Genomic DNA, 22732 nt, shown 5'->3' on the forward strand with positions numbered 1-22732 from the left:
GACAATGGCTATCCCGTTAATACTGCTGATGTGCCATGCAAAAAATATTAATGTAATAGTAGCCGCTGCTGACCTTTTCTCGTGTCCACATGAATAGCGCATTCATATTTTCCCCAATCTGAACCTTGACTCTTCAGATTTGTAGGTGGGGAACATTCCTTCCATTGTTTAATAGATTCTTGTTTTCTGACAGTCTCCCACACACTTGATCCTGGGCATGGGCCCCAGACTTCTAGCCCCGGCTGCCATACACAAAGGCGCTACTAACGCGTGTCAGACCGTCCGTTGTCTCTCTATAATAGCCCATCGGTGTCAACGGGTGAAGGGAATGCCAGATTGATTTCTATAAAGTAATTTATTTATTTTTTAACATGGTTTTTATTTTAACTTGGTTGGCAAGGTGGCTGATAAAGGTTTGAAGAACAATACTTTGGGAATGTAATCAGAATTCCAGCCATTGTATTAGAAATATTTACGGGGGGTGTATCATTGTATATGCAGGAGTCTTCAAGAACGCTCAACAGCAGCCATATTTTACATAGCCCATCTGTATGGAATTGTTAACCCTATGTGGATTTCGATGAGGCACGCTGCATACATTTTGGTTAGCTTGCATTTTTCCGAGATGTGTAGGGTGCATGAGTAATGCTGGAATATTGGTCCGCCTGAGCGGTGAAGCTTGCAATATCCCTTCTGTGGAATCTGGCCAAATTCTTTCTCACCTCTCCACTCCCCCCTTGGATACACCATTACATTGATCCACTCCCTTTTCAAGTGAGATCAGCCCCAGTCTCAGACTAATCTGCCTCCTTCTCTCGTTTGTATATATTGTGTTTCAAGTTTGTTAGAAGTTTCTGGCAAGCAAAGTTTCCTGATAAAGTTTCACACACTAAGTCACCTCCGTTCATTGCGAGGGGTCAACGGGGTCAATCCGGAGCTGCTGAAACAACAAGGTGTCTTGCCATCTCCACAATCCCCAACCAGCTACATGTGATTCATTGTTTTCTTCTGGTAAAAATAATCTTGTTACATTACAACTGGGTTTTTTAATGGATTAATGCAGACTTGTTTCGCTGTATGTATTCTTCAGGGGCATGCAATGTTTGAGGATCGCATGCAACTTGCATTACGTTACAGGGTGCCATTATGTGGAGATTACCTTTATGTATATGATGCCAATATGAATGGGCTTTATTCGTGCCAATGGGACATGCAACTATGTTAAAGTGTTGTCTGGAGCTAGAAAAAAGGGTTTCGCTTTTTTTTTCCCTGAAAAAATACCCTAAAGTAAGCTATCTTTAGCATTGCAGATTAGCCCCATTCGAGTGAATAAGGATTAGCAGCAATACCAGAGACCCATGGACAAGTATAAAGGCCCCATACACAATAGACTAATGTAATTGACTGGTTCTAGATCCGCAGAGCCACATAGATCACTGATTGGTTGCAGCAATGGAGTCAGGATGTAAATAATCACTGTCATCCATTTATTTTATATTTCCTATAGCCTATGGAACAAAAAACTTTGAAATCTTGGAGACCCCGTTAATGAATATGTATCCGCTGTGTCTGAAGGAAAGGTGGTTTTATCATTCTCATATTTTTTTTACTGTAAGAGCAGAGCGACTATGGAACTCTCTGCCGCATGAAGTTATGCTCAAGGAGTCTGAAAATGTCCTTCTTAAAGGGAATCTCTCAGCAGGTTTTCTTCTATGTAATCTGAGTGCAGCATGATGTAGGTGCTGAGACCCTGATTTCAGCGATGTGTCACTTACTAAGCTGTGTTTTGCGGTTTCACTGAAATCCGTGTTTGATCAGCTGGAGATTATCACTAGAGGACTAGATGTCTCGGGTCTCCTAGTCCAGCCCCGCCCACATCACTGATTGGCAGCTTTCTGTCAATATAAAATGTATACACAGTGATGTGGGCGGGGTTATACACAGCTCAGCATTGTAAGCTCTGCTAAATCTGCGACAGAGAAAACTCTGATTCTGACGCAACTGCTGCACCCAGTAAATTAAATGATACATCGATGGAATCAGGGACTTTACATCTTCATCATAGTGCTGTCAGATTACATAGCAAAAACCTGCTGACAGAATCCCTTTAAAAATTATAATATAATTTATATACTATATTTTTGCAGCTGATTGGTGGATCTAGGGATTCATTCTGAATATTTAAAAAATTTGGTGTAATGTATTTATCAAATCTGCACCTATATTGCTATGAAGGAGGACAAGAGCGGATTCTCGCCTAATCCTCTTTTTCAGAATGTGCATTTAAAGTATGTGGAATAGACTGACATCCAGTGACTCCCTCCTCACGCTGTGAGCTTTTCCTGACTGCTTTCCTGGAAAAAATAGAATCTGAGATAAGGACGAGTCCTCTATATGGGGTAGATGGCACGTGGGTGGCCCGACTGCTGGCACAGATGGCTTTATAGATTGTACGTCACTCTACCTAAATTTAAAGCTTTGCTTTTTTTAACTTTCTGTCCTAAGTTTAAGAAGATTCTTTTAAATTTGTCGTCTTTCTGTTGATCGTCACATTCCTGGCAGTGTAAAGTGTTAGGACAGTGGAGCATTATAACCGGTCATTATCTCCTACCACTGATTTGAGCCCTTGTTATGATCCTAAGCGAGGCTCTGTACCAACCATTCATCTCACACAGAAAGTGACCATTTATAGGACTCTGTTCCGTAACTGAAGACTCATAAGACTTGGATGGCCTACAGCAACATGATCCATGTTAATAGGCCTTAATTGTGCCTGTGTACGGTCTCATAAAATGACTGTAAATGAATAATCCTTCATCTGGTAATGAAGTTGCATCTGGAATATTAATGGTGGCATTGTCTCCAGCCTTGGCTCATGCACTTCCAGATTTTAGGCAGTTGTGCTCCTCGGCTAGTGTGTGCCCCGGCTGAACCCCCTGGAAAGAATCTACAAAGCTCGTACTATGAACACACATCGGGCCCTGAAGACATTGCCCTGGTCTAAAACCACAAGGCTTTCATTTATTTATAAGGCTGCTCATACAGCTGGATGACACCATGGTCTGTCCGAGTCTTGGGCTGTGGGAAAAATGCGAAATAAACTGATACCCATATACAGTTATTTGTTAGAATTTGAAACATTATTTCCAAAAAAAAACTCATTCCCATGTCCTCCTTATTAAAAGGGGTTGTCCTCTATCTGGTCAATGCCTTTTAAATTGAGTAGTTCCCTTGTAAAATGAAAACCAATATTCTCCTACTGCACTGGAGCCATACCAGTAATATGGGCACCGATTCTGCCCGGATTTGTGACATTATGCCACGTGAGCTCTGCAGCCAATCCCACGGACGAATGTTGGACAAACGGAAGAGGTGAGTGGTCAGCAGCCCAATAGCGGCCATTGATTGGCTTCGGGGCTTCCTTGGCATAAAGATACCACCCGATTCCCGGGAGACCCAGCGCCAACATCGCTGGAATGGTTGTCCCTTTTTTTGAAGACATGACTTTCTCCTCTAATTTGCCAACCCCTCTGTGTCCAGAATTGCTAGTTTTTGAGAGATTGTGGTGGGGCCAAGGAGATTTGCTACCCCTTTTTGGAGCCTCTAAGATGTTCCCAGAAATTTGGCAAGTCTACTTTTTCTGGATTATCACTAAACTTCTCCAGGATCCTGGAAGAACGAGAGCTGGATTTCTGCACAATTAGACAAATTTGCAATTTTGAGTCTGGAGAGAGAAAGCTCTATGGGAATTTTCATGGCAGATAAAAAAATTGTTGACCAGAAACTGCAGAATTTTTGCATAAGAGAACTGAATAATTTAATCTCAATTTCACAAGAAAAATGGAGGACTTGGAGCTCTTTTACCGTCATCCTCTACTGGGGCAAGTCGTGCTCATTATGCAGTATACCATATTCATAAAATAAGAGCTTTACCGTAGGCCGGCTTGCAATCCGTAAGGGGTAATCCACTTTTAGTTCTACAATTTCCATATAGAATGACAGTCTTGTTTGGAGAACAATTTCTAGCTGAGTACCTCCGAATTGATCATTAATGAACTGTTTATATTACAGGGACTTTTATGACCTCCTGATCCGGCAAGTGAAAATCCCTTTAACATTAGAAGCTGTGAAGCATGACTGAAGAAATGGAGCGTCCCAGGAGTGGGCTTAGCATGGCCAGCAGCATTGTCACAACAGCCTCTGTCAACCAGGGGTCAAGGGTGAGTAGTTTAAAAAAACTCTACAATTTAGTTTTACCCAAGGGAACTGGCTGTATAGGGGATGGTGGTTTGCAGCTTCCTAGAATTGATGGTCTTGTAACACCTACTTGGAGCCACAAATTCTTACAGTTCAGGTCTATAAATTAGTAATACTGTATCTGTCACCAGGTCAAAAGTTGCTCTTTTTTATTCCTGCTGCTCCTCTGATTATTTTGTTTTTCTGGGATATGAGACTTTATTAGTGCTGATTTTTATGGTCTTTATGTGACGCTCGCAAGCCCTGCCCTGGGAAGATGGGGTACTCGGAGCCGGGTCCGACGTTGAGAACGGGGATGCAGTCGTGGCCTGGACCCGTTCCGTGCCCAGGGCCGTCGCATTAAAAATGATGTTAGGGCTTTCCGGGTTGAGTGGTAATTGTCGACTACGCCACCTATGGTGTCTGGTGATACGCCACCAGCGCCGCTACAGTCCGCTGAGGCCCGATGTCATGGCTTCTAAAGTTCTCGCTGCTCCCCACAGGCGGAGCGCGGCCTCAGGGCAGGCAAGGCGGGATGAAGGGGGTAGTGTAGTGTGGGAGTGCGGGCACCGTGTCGCGTGGTATGGCGCGTAATGAACAGTCCGGAGGCCATAGGGATGAATTTCCAAGGCTTTACTCACAGTTCTCATAAGCAGCGCACGGCTTCTCCCTACTCCTCGCGGAGTCCTGCGGCCACCAGGGACGGGGGTCCGACTACCTCCGAGGAAGCCCAGTTTGAGGTAGCATCCCTACACCAGAGTGTTCCTGCACTACAGACTTTACCCTTTCCCGTCTGTGCGTGTGTAGATAGGCCGGGTCTCCCTCTGAGCTCTTCTCAGGTGTAGGGCTCGGGTGGCAATTCCTCTCCATCCGAAGCCCGGCGGGATCCTCAGGGCCTAACCGGGCTTTCCCGTCCTGGACATAGAGTGCGAGGTCGGGTGTCGGGGGCCAGTACCCCTCTTGCAGCCGGAATCCCTCTGAATAGATCAGGTAGGTGAGGACAGGTGGCGTGCTTCGCTCAGTCTGCATCCTCCCCGGGACCCATTTGCTAGGGAGCCACACTCTAAAGCTCCCGGGCCTTCTTGATCCTGGTCCTTGGCCGGGTTGAGACATTCCTCGTCTGCAACCTTCCTCTCGTCCCATAGATCGGGGTACGAGGGCTGTGTCCCATGCCGGTGCAGGCCCACACAGGATCTGCGCTCCCGGAGGGAAGTCACATTACACACAGTTCATGACAGCACAGTACGACCACTAAGAAGGACAGGTCCACACAGAACCAAAAGAACCAGCAAGAGACCGAAAAAGACCAACGAAGAACCAAGATCAAAGATGGCATTCTATTAAATATGAAATTAGAAGTGTAACTAACTAGCTGTTCCTCCACCCACACCCACTAACTGGTTCCTACCACTTTGTGTTCCCCAGTCTCCCTGTAACCAGGGGAGCAGCACCTAGTGCATACTAGCTCCCTCTGGTGGAATTGTGGTGTTGGATGCAAAAGGCTGGAACACTTCCATCACACCAGGCTTACCTTAGAGGAGGAACACCACACTCCATTAAAGAAGTGCAGCATTCCTGTGGCGGCCGAGCCCTCAGGGGCGCCACGTTTACAGTTGGGCCGTGCTCACAGGAGTAGTCTGAGGAGTAGTCCCCAGGGATCCTGTGAGCCACGCCTCCTTGGTAAAGAGCATAAAAATTAGGCCCATATATCTGGGACTGTATGGCAGATTTAAAAATAAATAAATTACTTTAGGGGAACAGTAGGGTTAAAATAAGAACAAAAACTGTTCACTTTTGACCTGTGGCTGGCCTTTTTAAACCGTTATTCTCATCTTTAGATGTTCTTGCTTGTCTACAGGATAGACAAAGACTTGCCGACAGGTGGAGGACTGACCACATGGACCCCAACCGATCCCAAGAAACTGGGTTCTAAAACACCCTTCTGAATGGTGCTCTATTCATCTCCCATAGCAATGTCAGAGATGGCCGAGTTCATCGGTTGGCTTTTGGGGGAGAGGAGGATGGGGCATGTGAAATAAAAATACCAGTTCTTGTGTTTCCCAGGAGATGAGCATTTTGTCAGAGGCTTATCCCGCTATTGTGCACCGCCATTCCAGTCCTCATATATGGGACTGACTGAGATGACTTCTGTGAACAGCAATCGACTATCTGTCACTCCCATGTGACTGCTCCCCCTATTTGAATGTGGACTCTGGTCCCCCATTTTGGTGACTGGTTGGGTTCCCAATGGTCAGACCACCATCTGTAAAGCAGTTTTCTGTGAATAATTGGTTACTTGTTAGGACTGGATCACTCCCAACTTTATTAATGAGGTGTCCTAATTAAAAGTGAAATCAGTTATTTATGAATCGTCCCCAAAAAATTAGACGACATTGTAGCACATTGCTGGTGTTTCTGAATGGGACTGTCTTCTCTTGTGTTGGGGTGACATTATTGCATTTGACCCAAGGCCTGCTGGAGACTTTACTGGTGGGATGCTTGGACCTTGCTTGATGAGATGAGGCAATTTCAATGGACTCCTGTCCAGTTCTTCCTGTTAAAAAAGAAAGTTAGAACATGTTTTGGAAAAGGCTGGCTATGGGGATCTGCACTTAGGAGTCAGATTCCGGTTCATTTCCTTCTATCATTTATCAGGACACATGAATCTGATTTTTATTATCTGCAGATATGGAAATGTAACGTGAATGTGCTGAATTGTTTGCTGATTTCCCTCATTGTTACTGTGTTTAGCCATCAACCCGATCCGTGAAGAGAGTGCATACGTTTGGGAAAAGGGAATATTCTATTAAGAGGGACCCCAACTCTCCCGTGGTGATTCGGGGCTGGCTCTATAAACAGGTTAGTGAATGAACCGGCCGACACATGTCTAGAAATGTAAAGATCGTATTTAGTCACCGCATATACAAAGCGAGCTACCATCTATCCTACCACACTGTCACTAGTGGAATATTTTTTCTCTATAAAGTATAGGTTTTTTTTCTTTATCTTGTAGTTGTATTGGTTGGTTCAGCATTTAAAGTGAATCTATCAGTTGGATCAACTCTCCTAAGCCGTCTATATGGGCATGTAGGTCATAGGAAGCTGAATAAAACGATACCTTGATATCTGCGATCCGATGTCTTATTCCAGAGAAATGCATATTCTTATTAATATGTAAATGAGCTGAAAAGATCTATAGGCCAGAAAGCTTCATCAGATCGCAGACACCAAGGTATCATTTTCTTCAGCTTCCTATGACCTGCAGCCCATATAGACGACTTAGGAGGATTCATCCTACTGCAGATTCCCTTTAGGTGTAAAGTATTAGTTTTCTTGTATATGGTACATCTATTTTTTTATGTAGTTAAATCCTAATATTTAAGAAGGCCGGATTCACACACCCATGTTTCGCGGTCTGAGTAAAGGCCACAGGGCATGGTTTGGCTGCAGGTCTTTTGACCCAAACTTCTTAGCCTCCTATATGCCTGAGGGTGTTGAGTTTTGGTCAGGAGACCTTCCATCAGTCTGTGTACCATGGTCCGTGAAACATGTAATGGCGGCAAAATTGCTATATTTAACACTTACGTGCTGAACCAACTAATAAAGATGCTTTGTAGATCACAGATATGATTATATATAAATCTACACACATAAATATAATAATAAAAACACACACATATACAGAACAGACCAAAAGTTTGGACACACCTTCTCATTTAAAGATTTTTCTGTATTTTCATGACTGACAATTGTACATTCACACTGAAGGCATCAAAACTATGAATTAACACATGTGGAATTATATACTTAACAAAAAAGTGTGAAACAACTGAAAATGTCTTATATTCTAGGTTCTTCAAAGTAGCCACCTTTTGCTTTGATGACTGCTTTGCACACTCTTGGCATTCTCTTGATGAGCTTCAAGAGGTAGTCAGCGGAAATGGTCTTCCAACAATCTTGAAGGAGTTCCCAGAGATGCTTAGCACTTGTTGGCCCTTTTGCCTTCACTCTGCGGTCCAGCTCACCCCAAACCATCTTGATTGGGTTCAGGTCAGGTGACTGTGGAGGCCAGGTCATCTGGCATAGCTCCCCATCACTCTCTTTCTTGGTCAAATAGTCCTTACACAGCCTGGAGGTGTGTTTGGGGTCATTGTCCTGTTGAAAAATAAATGATGGTCCAACTAAATGCAAACCGGATGGAATAGCATGCCGCTGCAAGATGCTGTGGTAGCCATGCTGGTTCAGTATGCCTTCAATTTTGAATAAATCCCCAACAGTGTCACCAGCAAAGCACCCCCCACACCATCACACCTCCTCCTCCATGCTTCACAGTGGGAACCAGGCATGTAGAGTCCATCCGTTCACCTTTTCTGCGTCGCACAAAGACACGGTGGTTGGAACCAAAGATCTCAAGTTTGGGCTCATCAGACCAAAGCACAGATTTCCATTGGTCTAATGTCCATTCTGTGTGTTCTTTAGCCCAAACAAGTCTCTTCTGCTTGTTGCCTGTCCTTAGCAGTGGTTTCCTAGCAGCTATTTTACCATGAAGGCCTGCTGCACAAAGTCTCCTCTTAACAGATGTTGTAGAGATGTGTCTGCTGCTAGAACTCTGTGTGGCATTGACCTGGTCTCTAATCTGAGCTGCTGTTAACCTGCGATTTCTGAGGCTGGTGACTCGGATAAACTTATTCTCAGAAGCAGAGGTGACTCTTGGTCTTCCTTTCCTGGGGCGGTCCTCATGTGAGCCAGTTTCTTTGTAGCGCTTGATGGTTTTTGCAACTGTAGTTGGGGACACTTTCAAAGTTTGCCCAATTTTTCAGACTGACTGACCTTCATTTCTTAAAAGTAATGATGGCCACTCGTTTTTCTTTACTTAGCTGCTTTTTTCTTGCCATAATACAAATTCTAACAGTCTATTCAGTAGGACTATCAGCTGTGTATCCACCAGACTTCTGCACAACACAACTGATGGTCCCAACCCAATTTATAAGGCAAGAAATCCCACTTATTAAACCTGACAGGGCACACCTGTGAAGTGAAGACCATTTCCGGTGACTACCTCTTGAAGCTCATCAAGAGAATGCCAAGAGTGTGCAAAGCAGTCATCAAAGCAAAAGGGGGCTACTTTGAAGAACCTAGAATATAAGACATATTTTCAGTTGTTTCACACTTTTTTGTTAAGTATATAATTCCACATGTGTTAATTCATAGTTTTGATGCCTTCAGTGTGAATGTACAATTTTCATAGTCATGAAAATACAGAAAAATCTTTAAATGAGAAGGTGTGTCCAAACTTTTGGTCTGTACCGTATATATATTTCTCCCTCTATATATTATTTCTCCCTCTATTTATGTTATCAAAGGCCCCTATCTCTGGAGCTGTATGGTGGACTAAAAAATAAATAAATTAATAAAGAAGTACAATTATATAATAAAAAAAAATTATCTATATATTTTTTTTAGTCCATCATATAGTTCCAGAGATATGGGCCTTTTCATTTAGTGCAAATTTTTATGGTCTATACAAGGGGGCGTGGCTCACTGGGTGGTAATCCAGAGCAGCCTAAAGAAACACCCCCCCCCCCCCCCCCCCCCTTCCAGAGAGGACTATGAGCTGTGCCCCCTTGAAAAAGACCTTATAAAATCAGCACTGAATAAAAAGGCCCTTATCTCTGGGACAATACGTCTACTTTATTTAAAAAAAACAAACAAACAAAAAAAAAAAATCCTGACTCCTCAGGGGAACAGCGTGAATAAAATAGAAGCAAAAACTACGCACTGTTGCCAGGCCCCTTAACACCCAAATGTTCAGCTCAGTGATTTATGACGGGTGTTGTGTCCCCCTAGTGGTATTTTTGTAAATTACCTAAGTATAAATATTTTATATTTATTGACAAAGACTGCGCACTGGTCCTCACCGTCCTCTTTCTTGCAGGACAGTGCAGGCTTACGTCTGTGGAAGAGGCGCTGGTTCGTGCTGTCAGACTTCTGCTTGTTTTACTACAGAGGTAATGAGCCTCCTCATCAGGATCTCTCCATCACACTTTGTATTATGATATTGTTTTTATTTTATTCTGCGATTATCACCTCCTTGTTTCCGATGTATATCTGTGCAGACAGCAGAGAGGAGACCGTCCTGGGCAGTATTTTATTACCAAGCTATGAAATCTTGCCAGCGAACCCAAGAGAAGTAAAAAACAGAAGATTCAGTTTTAAGGTCTGCTGCACTTTGCTTTTCACGGACATATTATTTGGGGTCAGCACTACATGTACACGTAGTGCCGCCATTTCATGCACCGTATTAACGCTCTCCAACCTTTCAGGCAGAACATCCCGGCATGAGAACTTATTATTTTGGAGCCGACACTCAGGAAGACATGAATGCCTGGATCCGCGCCATGAATCAATCTGCTCTGGTCGTCGGTGACAAAAATAAGTATGAATATTGGGTGACCTAAGACTGTGCATGTACGGGGGCTACCTGAGACTTGTGGACTGAGCGGCTACTGTAGCTTCACGTTGGCTCGTAGACAGAATCGTATGAATGAACGTGATGAGAGAACTAAGAAAAGTTAGCAGACGGGGGAAAGAAAAGATCTAGTCGGAGGAAGTGAATCCTGTCAATACGTGTGGATTAGAGAAGAGTTGATATGATATTCTTGCCTCCCAATGGAGCCAGGAACTGTCATAGACATGGTTTCATTTTGAATGATGCTGACAACCCCAGATGAATGAACCTGCAAAACATTGAAGAGAGCCCTCCATCTTCATGGATGGGAGTAATCTAAAGATGGGCTTCCCTTGAAAACTTCTCAAATTCCAGGGGACAAGGAAACTAAAATTATGGTAGTTGTTTGGAAAGTTCTTCCACAGATTGGAAAAAGTTAAGACCTATCCATGTGATGGGCGACCACATATCGATTGGTGGAGGTCTGACAATGATCAACCTAATGAGGAATTTTTATCCCCGTTACAAAATGGAGAAACAGGTCGGATGGCTGATTACTGTTCCATTCATTCTCCGCCAGAAAAGGTCAAGCGTAGTGGCATAGAGAATGACTGGAGTGGCGGTTGATCGTGCACATTACTGCTCCATTCTAATCGTGATAAAAGTTACAGACCCCAAACAATCATAAAGTTATTTTTCTGGGGAGTGGAGGTTTGCGTATATGAAGTAGTGAAGCCACCTGAAGAACAGACCAATTCACTTCTTTGACGGCTTTGCAAACGTTAAGTGGTTAAAAGATGATGAAGAGACGGAATGTACGCCCGGCAAGTCGTTTTTACGTACATTCTTTTTGAGCGATTTTTCAAACAGGTTTATGGAGTGTACTTGCCTGAAAGATGTGTGCACATACCCTTACTGCGCTTTCACAAAACTTTTGACAGGTCAATGGCGTCGCAGCCAGCCAGACTCTACTCTGCACTGATGAGGGGCAAACACCCCGACACAGGCTGTGTAGGTGATTTGGTATTTATCCCTGCTCATGTTATGAGGCTTGTTAAAGGCTAGCCATCTCTCATGGGTAGTAATTGCAAGATTTGTTTCTTTTAATGCTGATGCCGAAACCCACTGATCAGAAGCTCGGCTGAGCGTTACTCTACTCAGACGTAGGTTGAGCTCGAAGACTTATTGTTTAGCGCTTCTTCAGTCTCCGAAAGAGCATCAATTGGTTGAGAGCTTCTGCTTTTTTAGTGATTGGCAGGGTCTCAAGCACTTGGGCTCCCTCATGTCAAAACTTATGTAAAAGTGGAGTTTTAGAATTAGAATTCGATTTTTATGTCTTAAGTGAGAATTTTACATTTCGGTGTGGTCATTTGGTGGTTTCAGGAGACCTGATATCCGGGCGGTTGAGTCATGTTCTCATTAGTAGTGAATGTTATGTATGTCAACAATAATCTTGTGATCTTTTATTTCAGGAGTAATCATGATCACAATCTGTCCCCACAAGATGAGTTATATGCCAGCTATGAAGATTTCTCCCACTCTGAAATAAATACTGCAGGGGATGATGGAAAAAGTGCCGAATCTTTGGAGATTGCCCATCTGTCTGAAACCAGATCACAAGATGAGAGCTCCAGGGACAGTCTTCCAGACCAGGACAGAAATGGAGACTTTGAGAAAGATCGCTTGTTCAGTGGGCTGAGGGAGTCTTTAACAGATGCTATGCAACACTATACGTCTATCTCCCAGAACGGATCTGTCCCACCACCCACACCAGAAAGTGGAGTAAAGCATATGGAATTCACGTACAACAGACACGAAGTGGAATCCAAAATGTCTGTGGAGGGGAAGGACTCCATTCCTGAGGATGAAGAGTGGGTGCCTTTTCATAAGTGTCTGTCAGTGTAAGCATCTGTTGTATTGTTCTTCTTGACTGATCTTGCATCTTCTGAAAAGATGGATGAAAGTCTCATAATTTAATACTGATATCTCATTGGTATGGTTTAACTAACTATATATATATTTTTTTTTTCACAGGCCTTACCAAGACAAGAGTCCTCCTAGACATCCACCGAAAGGATCTGAATTCCCACATGACGAATATTCCTCTCCTCATTCCCGCTCTGCTCCATCTTCTCCTGCCGTCGTGCCTTCTCATGTGTATAGGGCTGATATCTTAGAGCGGAATCGGAACTTGAAAGATGAAAAATTCATGGCACAATCTGAGCTTCCCGAAACACAAGATAAAAGAAAAATGTCCCCACTTTCTTGCTCTCCATCAAGGACCACAACATGCCACTCGCCAGAAAGGGTGGAGTATGTAGTCCAGAGGATAATCAAAGCCTCAAGATCACAATCTCTTCCTCCCACACCTTCAGAGGTTTCTAGACACAAGATGCTAAAGAAAAATCCTCCTCCGAACTTGAAGTATGGAAGCCCTTTGCTTTGCGAGAAATCTCCCCATTATCCAGAGAGTCCTCAGGGAAACGTTGCGTTATCTATCGGAAGTCCAACCAAGAGAGACATGCCGCTGACGCCAAGCCTCAGTCCTAAAGTTCAAACTCAGCAACATAAAACTGCTTCCAATGAGGATGTGTTTGTGGCTGTGACCGGATCTCCGTCTTTGGGAAGAATAACCGTTCGATCCAATACACCGATTGGCAGAGTAGACATCCTTCCTTCAGAAGACAGAGTTCCTAATTCTGCAACTATCAGACATGGTGAAGAAAGACAAGGAGATTATTTTGTAAGTGGTTCTAGAACCAGAAGCCACATGGTAAAGTCCGCATCGAGACCGCAAACTCCAGCTGATAGGTATGATGTTCTGCCATCTGATGAGGCTTTCACTACATCTACAATGTCAAAAGGTCCTAATCGATATTCCAGAAGATCACAACCTTTGGGGGCAGAAGATGAAAGGCTGGAAGGTTGTGGAATTAATTTAACTCCTAGAGTCCATGGGTATCCCAACAATAGATTGCAAATCAGATCCAACGCTCCATCAGAGAGGGTAATAGTAGAAGAATACCCTGCAGAGCTGTCTCTGACTCCATCACTCAGAAGGCACAGGAGTCAAGGACCAAGGGTAGGCCTCTATTCTGCGTGCAGTTCAAGTTGCAATTTTGTAAAGTGTGAATGATACAAATTGTATGCTTTTAATCAATGTTAATAGAAGTAATTCATAGTTGTGGGTATTAGGAGCGCTGCGCACAAGTCACTTTTGTTTCCTGTAGTGGTTCTGCAGAACCAAAGTCAAATGGAAAATTTATCAAAACAGGAAAACGATTGTAATGAGAATTTTTTCCATCTCTTTTTGCCAATAGTATTCAGAGAGGTCATTCCACCCCCCAGCAGTATGTTCCGGTCGAGGTCTTGGCAACACACCGAGGCACCTGTCAAAAATGGTGAGTGGATTGTTGTAGAAGTTATTAAAAAAATAATAATCATTATCACAGTTGCTTTATTATAATATAATTATAATACTAGTATTAATATTATTGGTATAATATAATTAATTATATTATTTTTATTTCTGCCAGCGGATTCTCTAATCCAAGTGAAAGGGAATATTTTTTTGGTTCACAATAGACCATTTTTTTTTTAATCAACAACTTGCCTACATGTTAACAATCCTGCAGTTTTCCATAATTTATCGAAGTCTACATGTAATATATATTTTTTTATTACATATATATTTATGTTAATATTTTTACTTTTTAATTATACTGTCCATCAGACGTCCTTGCTTGGGACCGGAGTATAGTTTTGCTTTTGAGAAAGGGAAAAAAAATATATCAAGCCCAAACTGTTCTTGCTCTGCAGGGTTCGGTGAGTTATTCCCAGCTGCCACCTTTGCCCCCTGGTCCTAGTCGTCCTCATCTACCTGCCGGAAAGCGACTGTCATTGAGTTCTGTGGTGAGTTTCTTTTTGCAAATATTAGAAATCGATTGAATTTTATGTTTAGAAGATGAGGGTCGTAGTAGTAGCGTGGAGGTCCCTTCTCCTAGGACCATCACCATGGTGTAAATGAAGGAGATCTTTGTACCATTTACTATTTTGACGGATCCTTTACATCTACTTGATAAATTGAAGCACTATGTAATATCTGCTTTTATTGAAAATTGGGTCTTACTTTGTTCCTTATTGTTTAGCCATCAGGAACCACACAGTACCGAGCTCCATACCCACCTCGCATGGCAGAAAATAGTATTGATGTAAGTATTTATTTATTTTTTTCCTTTTTGTATGGTTGGACAACTTACTCAAATATTGTGGGCAGTCAACATTTTTTTTACAGAGAAGACAACTTGTAAACTCTATAATTTTATTAAGGTTTTCTAAGTAATATATGCCTATGGCTCGTTCTACTGATAGGAGCTCATTACCTGTATTTTTGGGAGATGTAAATCAACAATCTCCGTGATCTACTCATCTATGATCAGCCTCAAACAGAAGGGTTCAAGGACAAGACAAAAGTCATCAATTTTTATGGACTCTCCAGCAATTTTTGGATGGTTGACTTCCCAGGGTAGAATGCCATGTCATCCTCGCATTATCATTCTGTACAACAGTAGGATTACTGGAAGTCCTTTCTCATATATATATATATAAGATATTGGTGGATAAGATATTTGTATCTTTTTACAATTACTACAAATGTCACAATTCCTCTCTAACCTTTCGACTTCCATTACAGGTTCTACTGACCAAGATGTGCGGTCAGGATAAGCTCCTCGCCGGAATTGAGGAGGAATCTGCTCATCTTAGAGTTGAAAAGGTAGTGTTTTTAGCTTTTAGTAATGGCAAGATATTTAAAGGGATTTTCCCACAATAATGTCAGAGTGAGGAGACTTAAAAGCCATGCATGCTCCTCTGAGATATGAAATATGCAAATTGTCTCTTCTGACACGCCAGGCTTGACATGTCACTATCCACAAAGAGAAACGTTACCCCTTTGAACCTCACACCCAACCAAATCAGGTATCATACTTTGCACTGATGAGGGGCAATCACCCCGAAACATGTCTGCAAATTGAGATTCTGGTTTGCCTTTTATCCGAAGTAATATTGCAAGGCTCGTTGAAGGGTCAATATTGACCTCTAAGATCGTTGCTTCCAATAGGTGGCACACAAGTTCTTGTCCTCTTCCTCTCTGAAGAGGCAATTTGCAGGATTGGGAATTGTAATTTGATTTGTCTAATCCTTCTACATCTGTCAGGGAAGATTTGGGCTCCCATGCACATAGGATGGTCAGTCAATACTGTCGAAATCTATGGATTCTGCCCACATTAATGTTTTCTTAGGGACCTTCAGATGATTGAGGGTCCCACCAATCACTAGTACAGGGCTCACCACCAGTTCCTTCTCTTTGGGTCATGGTCCTTAATTGTTTACAAGAACAGATGCCCCCAATGATGGGCAATCTAGAAATAATAAAGACAAGCCAAAATCCAGAAAAAAATGAATATTTCAGCTGTGGCTCATTATAGCTTTTCCACTGGAGGCCAGGTATTATGTGGTTTTATAGCCATAAGGCATGCCAATGAATCGCAGGAGTCCTACAGACCTGACTGGATCGCTGGCTGGTAGGAATGAAATTATCAAGTTTTACTAGCCATTTATACTAGATTTTCAATGGCGATTAATACCTGTATGTTAACACCTGATTTACTACAAACCATTTGTGAAGGTGACCATCCAAATATACAGGATCCACACGATGGAACTATTCACGGTACTTTGTATTTTCGTATTAGGAAAAGTTGGAGGATGCGCTTCAGTTAACCCATCAACACCTGGATGAGTTCCAGGGTCAGGAACAAGTAATTGAGAATATCTGGTATCAACAGAGGCTCCTACAGGACGACCTGGTGTATGTGCGCGCCAGGCTGTGCGATCTCTCTCTGGTGAGTAGAAATCCTGTATAGGCATACAGATGGATGAAGAACAGTAAGGCTGTGTTCATACAGGATTTGAGGCAAAGAAATCCAAAGCTTATTAATCAGACACCACTTCTGAAAAAGACTTGCCAATATGGGAGACTTGGGGTATGTGCACATGATGGCTTTTTCAGGTGGATTCCACTCTGAAAACCACCTGAAAAAGCTCTAAATAAACTCCAAATTAATATATATATGCTTGTTTTCTGGTGTATGGCAAAGTATTCTGCTATTTGGGTGGTGTCTGTCCATCCTATCCTCCATTTCTGTGGATTGGGTAGTGTAAAACATTATCAAAGATACCTATTAAGTTGCAATCTGATGACCCATTGTGCCAAATTTTTTCTTTTGGACATATCTGTGCACTTGCAGTCTATGGTACCTCTTCGTTTCTCCCCGCCGGTGCTGCCCCCAGTTTCTTGATTGGCAGTGGACAGCAGAGATTACATTATGCAGAAGAGTCTCTGTCTCTGCTATCAAGAAGAAGCAGCAGAGGGCGGCGCTTGCAGTGAGACGCTCAGAGGAGCCGTAGACTGCAAGTGCACCAATACATAATAGTAATTCCAGCATTGGGAAGAATTGTGAAGCACAATGTGCCAGAATTAAATCTCCATTTCTGCCCCAAAAAATAGAATTAATTTTTAATGTTTGTGCTTCAGACAGTTTTAAAATTTGACTAGAATATTGACATCGCTATTTTCTCATGACTTGTGAGCAATGTTTTGCATCTCCCTAATCAGGACCGAGACCGTGCATGGGATGAGTACCGAATACTAGAAAATGAGTTGCATGCCCTGAGGGAGACACTGGAACGAGTCGGTCAAATTGGGCACCCACAGGTGAGTGACCAGGCATCATTGATTATAGACGCACTCTCGAGGACCCCCATACGTACCACACCTGGCAGTTGGGAGGTCTAGTCCTGTCTCGAACATTGTGCTGGATGTTTTCTGTATTCAGGGCATTTCTTGCGTTTGCAGGACCAGGCAGCTGCTCAGAGAGATCTGTGGATGATCAATGACATCATATCCGGCCTCAGATTTAACAAAGCTAACTTCCACGCCATTCCTGATCCTGCCAGACACCCAGGTATTTAAACACATTATTTTTGATTCTGTGATTTTTCCCCAATCTTTGATCCATTTCTGTTCTCCCTGAAGTAGTTGTTGATCTTCTCATTGGATTAATAGTTATCTATATACACAGCAGTGATAATGCCACCCTCCCCTGCCAGCGAGACACCGACAACCTTCCAGAGAAGTTTTCTTTACCATCAGTCTGGACTGAATCCCTATGTCCAAGAGAAAAATCCTGGTGTAAGTTAATCTACATTATTTTTTTATGTGTCTACATCTATAGCTGGTGAATGGAAACATCAAAACTGCACTAGATCTACAATACTGTAGATGCAAATCACTTGGCCATGACCCAGCAAGAGATGGAGATCCAGATTTTATCCGTGAATTGAGAATGAAAGATCGTTAAAATAATAGTTTACAATTGAATAAAACTAATACCATGAAATTCTCACTTATTTTATTTTTTGAAGGAGTCTGAATCCATTCCTCCCAGACCACCTCTTCCCAAAGACAACCCAACGTCCAGTACTGAAAGTGATGGACAATCTAGAGGGACTGCCAGTGACCAGGTGAGCGTAAATCCATTCTTAAAGTGCTACAGAGTCCTTTACATAAGGGCTTTCAGAAACGTATAAAGTTTGGTGATCACACCCACAGAATGTTATTGTTTTCAAGAGTTTATTCTAATTAGTCAGTTATTACATTCCTGAACTTACACCCATTCTGTTTGTCTTTGTATTCTTGTTTTTTCACTTGTGTGAAAAAAAATATTTTCATCAATGTGCGCTATATCAAGTGTCAGTTTTTACCAGAAGTCTTATTTTTCATATTAAAAAAAAAAAAAATGAGAGAGGCTTCCCCTAGCAAAGAAATGTGATAGACATCAATAGGGGTGAACTGGGACCCCATCATTGTGCTCTGTTTTTTACATTTTTTTAACAGACCCATTCACTTAAATGGGTGAGTTTGATAAATAAATGTAAAAAAATAGAGAGAGGATCAAATAATATATTATTTTTTTCTTTATGGCCAATCTAGGTCCATTAAGAAAAATGTGGTTTGAACCATAGACTGTGTGTGCAGATTCTTTCCATGAAAATCACGAATGTAACACAGACCTCTGAATGAGGTATTAAAACTGAAGAAAAGGAAAAGTGGAGTAATTGCAAACCAATCAGAATTTGCCTTTTATTTCTCAGAGGACCTCTAGAAAATTAAGGCAACAGTCTAAGGGCTCATGCAGACTTCTGCGCAAATCGGTCTAAGCCCAGACTGGCTGCAGCTCTGCCAACCCTTAGACCTAAATGAAGCTGTGACGCTCTGGACAGGAGAGCCGTGCTTGGATCGATTTGCATGGATGACCTCTAACTGTTAGTCATGGCGCAATGTCTGACTTGGGTGCCAATGGCCCACCAGTAACCAAATCCAGGTCCCCACTTATCAGCTACATACAAATGTGACATTATCCTCAATCACACATTTATATAACCATGAACCAGGTAGATTGTTACATGAATAAGATGCTGCCTTTGTCTGTACATAGTGATTCAAGTATATAGTGCCAAGTACTGCTGATATAAGAGGGTGGTGGCCCACCGGAGGATTCTCCTGTTCTCCTGTGGGCCAGTCCAAGCCATGGGCAGCTGCTCCACTTTTCCTTTGCATCAGTATTGGCTCCCTCTCTCATTAATCTTTGTATATGCACTAAACATTTGGAATTTTAAGATCTTATAACTTTTTTCTTTCTCTTTTCTTTATAGATTGAACACGACAGAATATTTGAGCCACCAGAGAGCGTAACTGCGCCGCAGTCTCCAAGTACGCCTAGTGGTAAATTGCTATTTTTTTTTTCTTTAAGTGTTAATATCCCTGCATAAAAATTTTATTTTGCATAGTAAATAGTTGTACATGTTTGAAACGTACAGGATACCTTCTTTATTATGGCCCCCATACACATTGGGTAAAAGTTGGCCAAATTGACCAATTTCAACCATAAAAAAGAAAAAAAAAACGTTTTTTGTTTTTTTTTTTAGATTAAAAAATCCAGTTGGATGTTGGATTGTTTTTTGGCGGGTGTTGATCACATCATCGTCTAAAAGAATCCAATATGTCCGATGTGGTCTGATTTTTATTTTTTCTGACCAATGAAGGATCGTTTGGCTCATTTTTTCCCATGTGTGGGGGCCTCTTCTCCTGCCATTCTTTTTGGATCCCAACCGCACAAAGCTTGCACCAGGCACTGTATAGTAATCTAATGTGGGGTAAAAAAAAAAACTCTAGCTGTATTGTGCAAGCTCAGCTACAGCTTCCACAGCCATTCTTGTTGATTCTCTCCAAAATGAACCAAAATTATTGTATTACTGACTCAGCTGGTCACGTGTGTGTTTTTTATCTGTATTCCTGGGTGTGGAATAAGTAGTAGATGGAGGCTCTGCTGCTTAATGTCACATCTACTCTGTTAGTCAAGAAGCTGGCGAGAAGAAGCATAGAAAAGGTATTCACTGCAAGTGCACTCATACGACCTCCAGAGAACTTGCAGTCCTAATTTGCATATCAATAAAAGTTGAATATCTGCACAGCAGATGGCGCTGTAATAGACTTCTTTGATCATGTCAAAACATGACCATAGATCCCGCATAGGAGGCTTCTAATGGCACCCAGATAATAAAGTGGAGGGCTCATAGGGACGTAGTTCTCCAGGGGGACACGTCTATGATTTGGCCTTACCCAAAAGTGTTTCCAGATTCTCCTGGGCAAACGCACCCCATCCTTGGATCTAGCCTAGCTGGAATGGCACCCCTGGTGGTGTCTGGATAACGGAAAGTATCCAAAAGTCTTGTAGATATACTTGTTGTGTAATCTATATGCTGTAGCTTATTATAAGCCACTGAGTCCTCTTCTTAATCTTCTTGCATGTAAGAAGCAGCTTTGCCTATCAAGGATGTGACAGATGGTCGACCGGTTCAGTCTTCCTGCCCAATACCCATACCTTCAAGCCACAAGATGACTCTAGAGCCAAAGGTATAGCATGCATAAAAGTAACAGCTTATTTCTCCTTTCTACCTCTCAAATCTAAAATCTTGACCTTCTCTACTTTTTGGATCTGTTCAGGCATCACCGCCCAATATGTCCGAGATTGGAACGGTTAGGAAGCAAAGAATGAGCGCTGAGGAGCAGATGGAGAGAATGCGTAGACATCAGGAGGCTCAGATTCATGAGAAACCTAAACCTGGTGTCACCGCGCAACGTCAGAACTCCCAAAGGTCTGCAACCGGTTCTATAGGGGGCAGGGTAAGTGTTTCACGGCGTATCCTTAGTAATGAACGTGTCTGATACACTTTTATTTGGAAATGGGCAAAATTACCTTCATGCAACCCATTCATTAGAAAGAATATTTGTTTTCAGATTTACAATCAAAATAATTTTGAAGAGTATAAAATTGATGACCTTCCCTTAGGATGGGTCATCAGTAGGTGGAGAATGGGTGCCAACTCCCAGCACCTACACCGATCGGCTGCTTGAAGTTGCACAGCGCCACATGTTGTGCAGTGGCCGTGACTGGTACTGCAAGTTCTCTACTATACAAATGAATTTCTCCTAACTTGTATTTACCATTTTCCTGCAGCTGAGATCTTCTTCCTCGGATTCAACCAGCTTTCAACAGGTGGATAAAACATCTACAGAACCGAGAAAACCAACACTCGTGAGGGTTACTGCGTCCTTTTACCCCAGCAACACATCTGCACCACTGCATGGAAAAACTGGAAGCGCTAATGCAAAAAAGTCCTCACCGGACACCATGCTGGAGGACCCGACCTACAGTGTGGTGATGGAGCCGCAGACAGAAAATATTACCTCCGTGACCAGTCATGAGATCTCTCCGATGGTAAAGGTGACTCCACCATTAAGAACCAGCAGTAAAATTGTCACGGCTGCCTGCATGCAACTGAAAAAAGATATGCACAATGGCAGCTACGATAAGCAGGGGGTAAGCTTCAAACAAATACTGTTTGCATGCTGGGTCCATTGCTTCTACGCTGCATTGTATGATCATATCCCAGGGGGTGGTTTAAGGGGATAATCCTGGCATGGGGTATATGGCAGACAGGACTGTAAGTTGTGTTGGGCAAGAGTTCACCATGTGGACAACCAATAAATGTATGTTTAGAGTGTGTTTGGTGCACAGGAGTTACATGCATGCAGTCCTGCCCCCTGAACTGTCTCATTTGTGGTGTTGTCATAGAACTGAATACTGAATTAATTTTCTGATTTCAGTCCAGATCCGGTGAAGAAGCCACAGGAAATGTCAAACATCAGCCTGAAGAAGTAGAAGGAAAGTCCAAAACTAGAGACAGACTGCAAAGCACCAACTCTAGGACCAGGTATTGTCATCTCTAATAGTATGAACAGATATATGTATAAAGGAAACAAGGCATCTGATTAGAAAACTGCAGAACCTGGCTGTGCGATGGGCAGAGAGGAGACTTGTCCGGCACCACCCCTGGCCGGCTACTCCCAGCACTGCTCCAAGTGGTTGTCAGGGCTCTTCCATAGGGAGAAACTTGTCAATCAATTAGGACGGTGTAAGAAAAAAGCGGCCGGACAAATCTGGTGTATTCCTATAGTCCCTGACCAGCACTTCAAACTGTTTTCTCTGAAACACGGAAGCATTTCCAAGAAAAACCTACCTGGCTGCAATGATGCAACCAGGCTCTGATTCACTCTGTCCGCTGTTTGGGCAGCATGAATCTAATGACAGGTTCCCTTTAATGGGTTGAGAATATGGCATAACCCCGCAGTAAGGCTGCATACATGTTTGTTATTGGGGTGATTATGAAAAATATTCTAACTCTTATAAATGTTTCAGGTTGTAAATTTTGGGCTTTTAACATTTCAGGGATGATGAAGGCTTCAGTATCTCATTAGAGGAAGAGCGGGAACGAATTGTTAACCTGTCCTATACACTGGCATCCGAGGCCTCCCAACGCAGCAAAGTATTCACAGGTGACCCGACGAATATATGTTTGTATATA

At 42.6% G+C, this 22732-nt stretch overlaps 1 protein-coding gene across 6 annotated transcripts in view; it reads left to right on the forward strand.

Annotated features, from left to right (window-relative positions):
- PLEKHA4 (pleckstrin homology domain containing A4) overlaps positions 1 to 22732 on the forward strand; it is a 71609-nt gene that overhangs the window by 46663 nt on the left and 2214 nt on the right. For 2 of the 6 annotated variants that reach the window (XM_073656323.1, XM_073656324.1), the window contains exons 2-23: positions 4072 to 4220; positions 6988 to 7095; positions 10172 to 10244; positions 10353 to 10453; positions 10560 to 10672; positions 12157 to 12585; positions 12719 to 13766; positions 14005 to 14085; positions 14504 to 14596; positions 14833 to 14895; positions 15378 to 15458; positions 16438 to 16587; positions 17361 to 17459; positions 17601 to 17709; positions 17827 to 17936; positions 18170 to 18268; positions 19460 to 19529; positions 20620 to 20720; positions 20811 to 20990; positions 21325 to 21687; positions 21975 to 22081; positions 22597 to 22703. In XM_073656323.1, coding sequence (XP_073512424.1) covers positions 4134 to 4220; positions 6988 to 7095; positions 10172 to 10244; positions 10353 to 10453; positions 10560 to 10672; positions 12157 to 12585; positions 12719 to 13766; positions 14005 to 14085; positions 14504 to 14596; positions 14833 to 14895; positions 15378 to 15458; positions 16438 to 16587; positions 17361 to 17459; positions 17601 to 17709; positions 17827 to 17936; positions 18170 to 18268; positions 19460 to 19529; positions 20620 to 20720; positions 20811 to 20990; positions 21325 to 21687; positions 21975 to 22081; positions 22597 to 22703 — 3772 coding nt within the window. In that variant the 5' untranslated portion in view covers positions 4072 to 4133. The remainder of the gene's footprint in view (positions 1 to 4071; positions 4221 to 6987; positions 7096 to 10171; positions 10245 to 10352; positions 10454 to 10559; positions 10673 to 12156; positions 12586 to 12718; positions 13767 to 14004; positions 14086 to 14503; positions 14597 to 14832; positions 14896 to 15377; positions 15459 to 16437; positions 16588 to 17360; positions 17460 to 17600; positions 17710 to 17826; positions 17937 to 18169; positions 18269 to 19459; positions 19530 to 20619; positions 20721 to 20810; positions 20991 to 21324; positions 21688 to 21974; positions 22082 to 22596; positions 22704 to 22732) is intronic. The other 4 variants (XM_073656327.1, XM_073656328.1, XM_073656325.1 and 1 more) reach the window with 4 other exon arrangements.

This window comes from Phyllobates terribilis, unplaced genomic scaffold (assembly GCF_046119375.1).
Source record: "Phyllobates terribilis strain yellow unplaced genomic scaffold, ASM4611937v1 Scaffold_12__6_contigs__length_324123572, whole genome shotgun sequence".
Lineage (NCBI taxonomy): Eukaryota > Metazoa > Chordata > Amphibia > Anura > Dendrobatidae > Phyllobates > Phyllobates terribilis.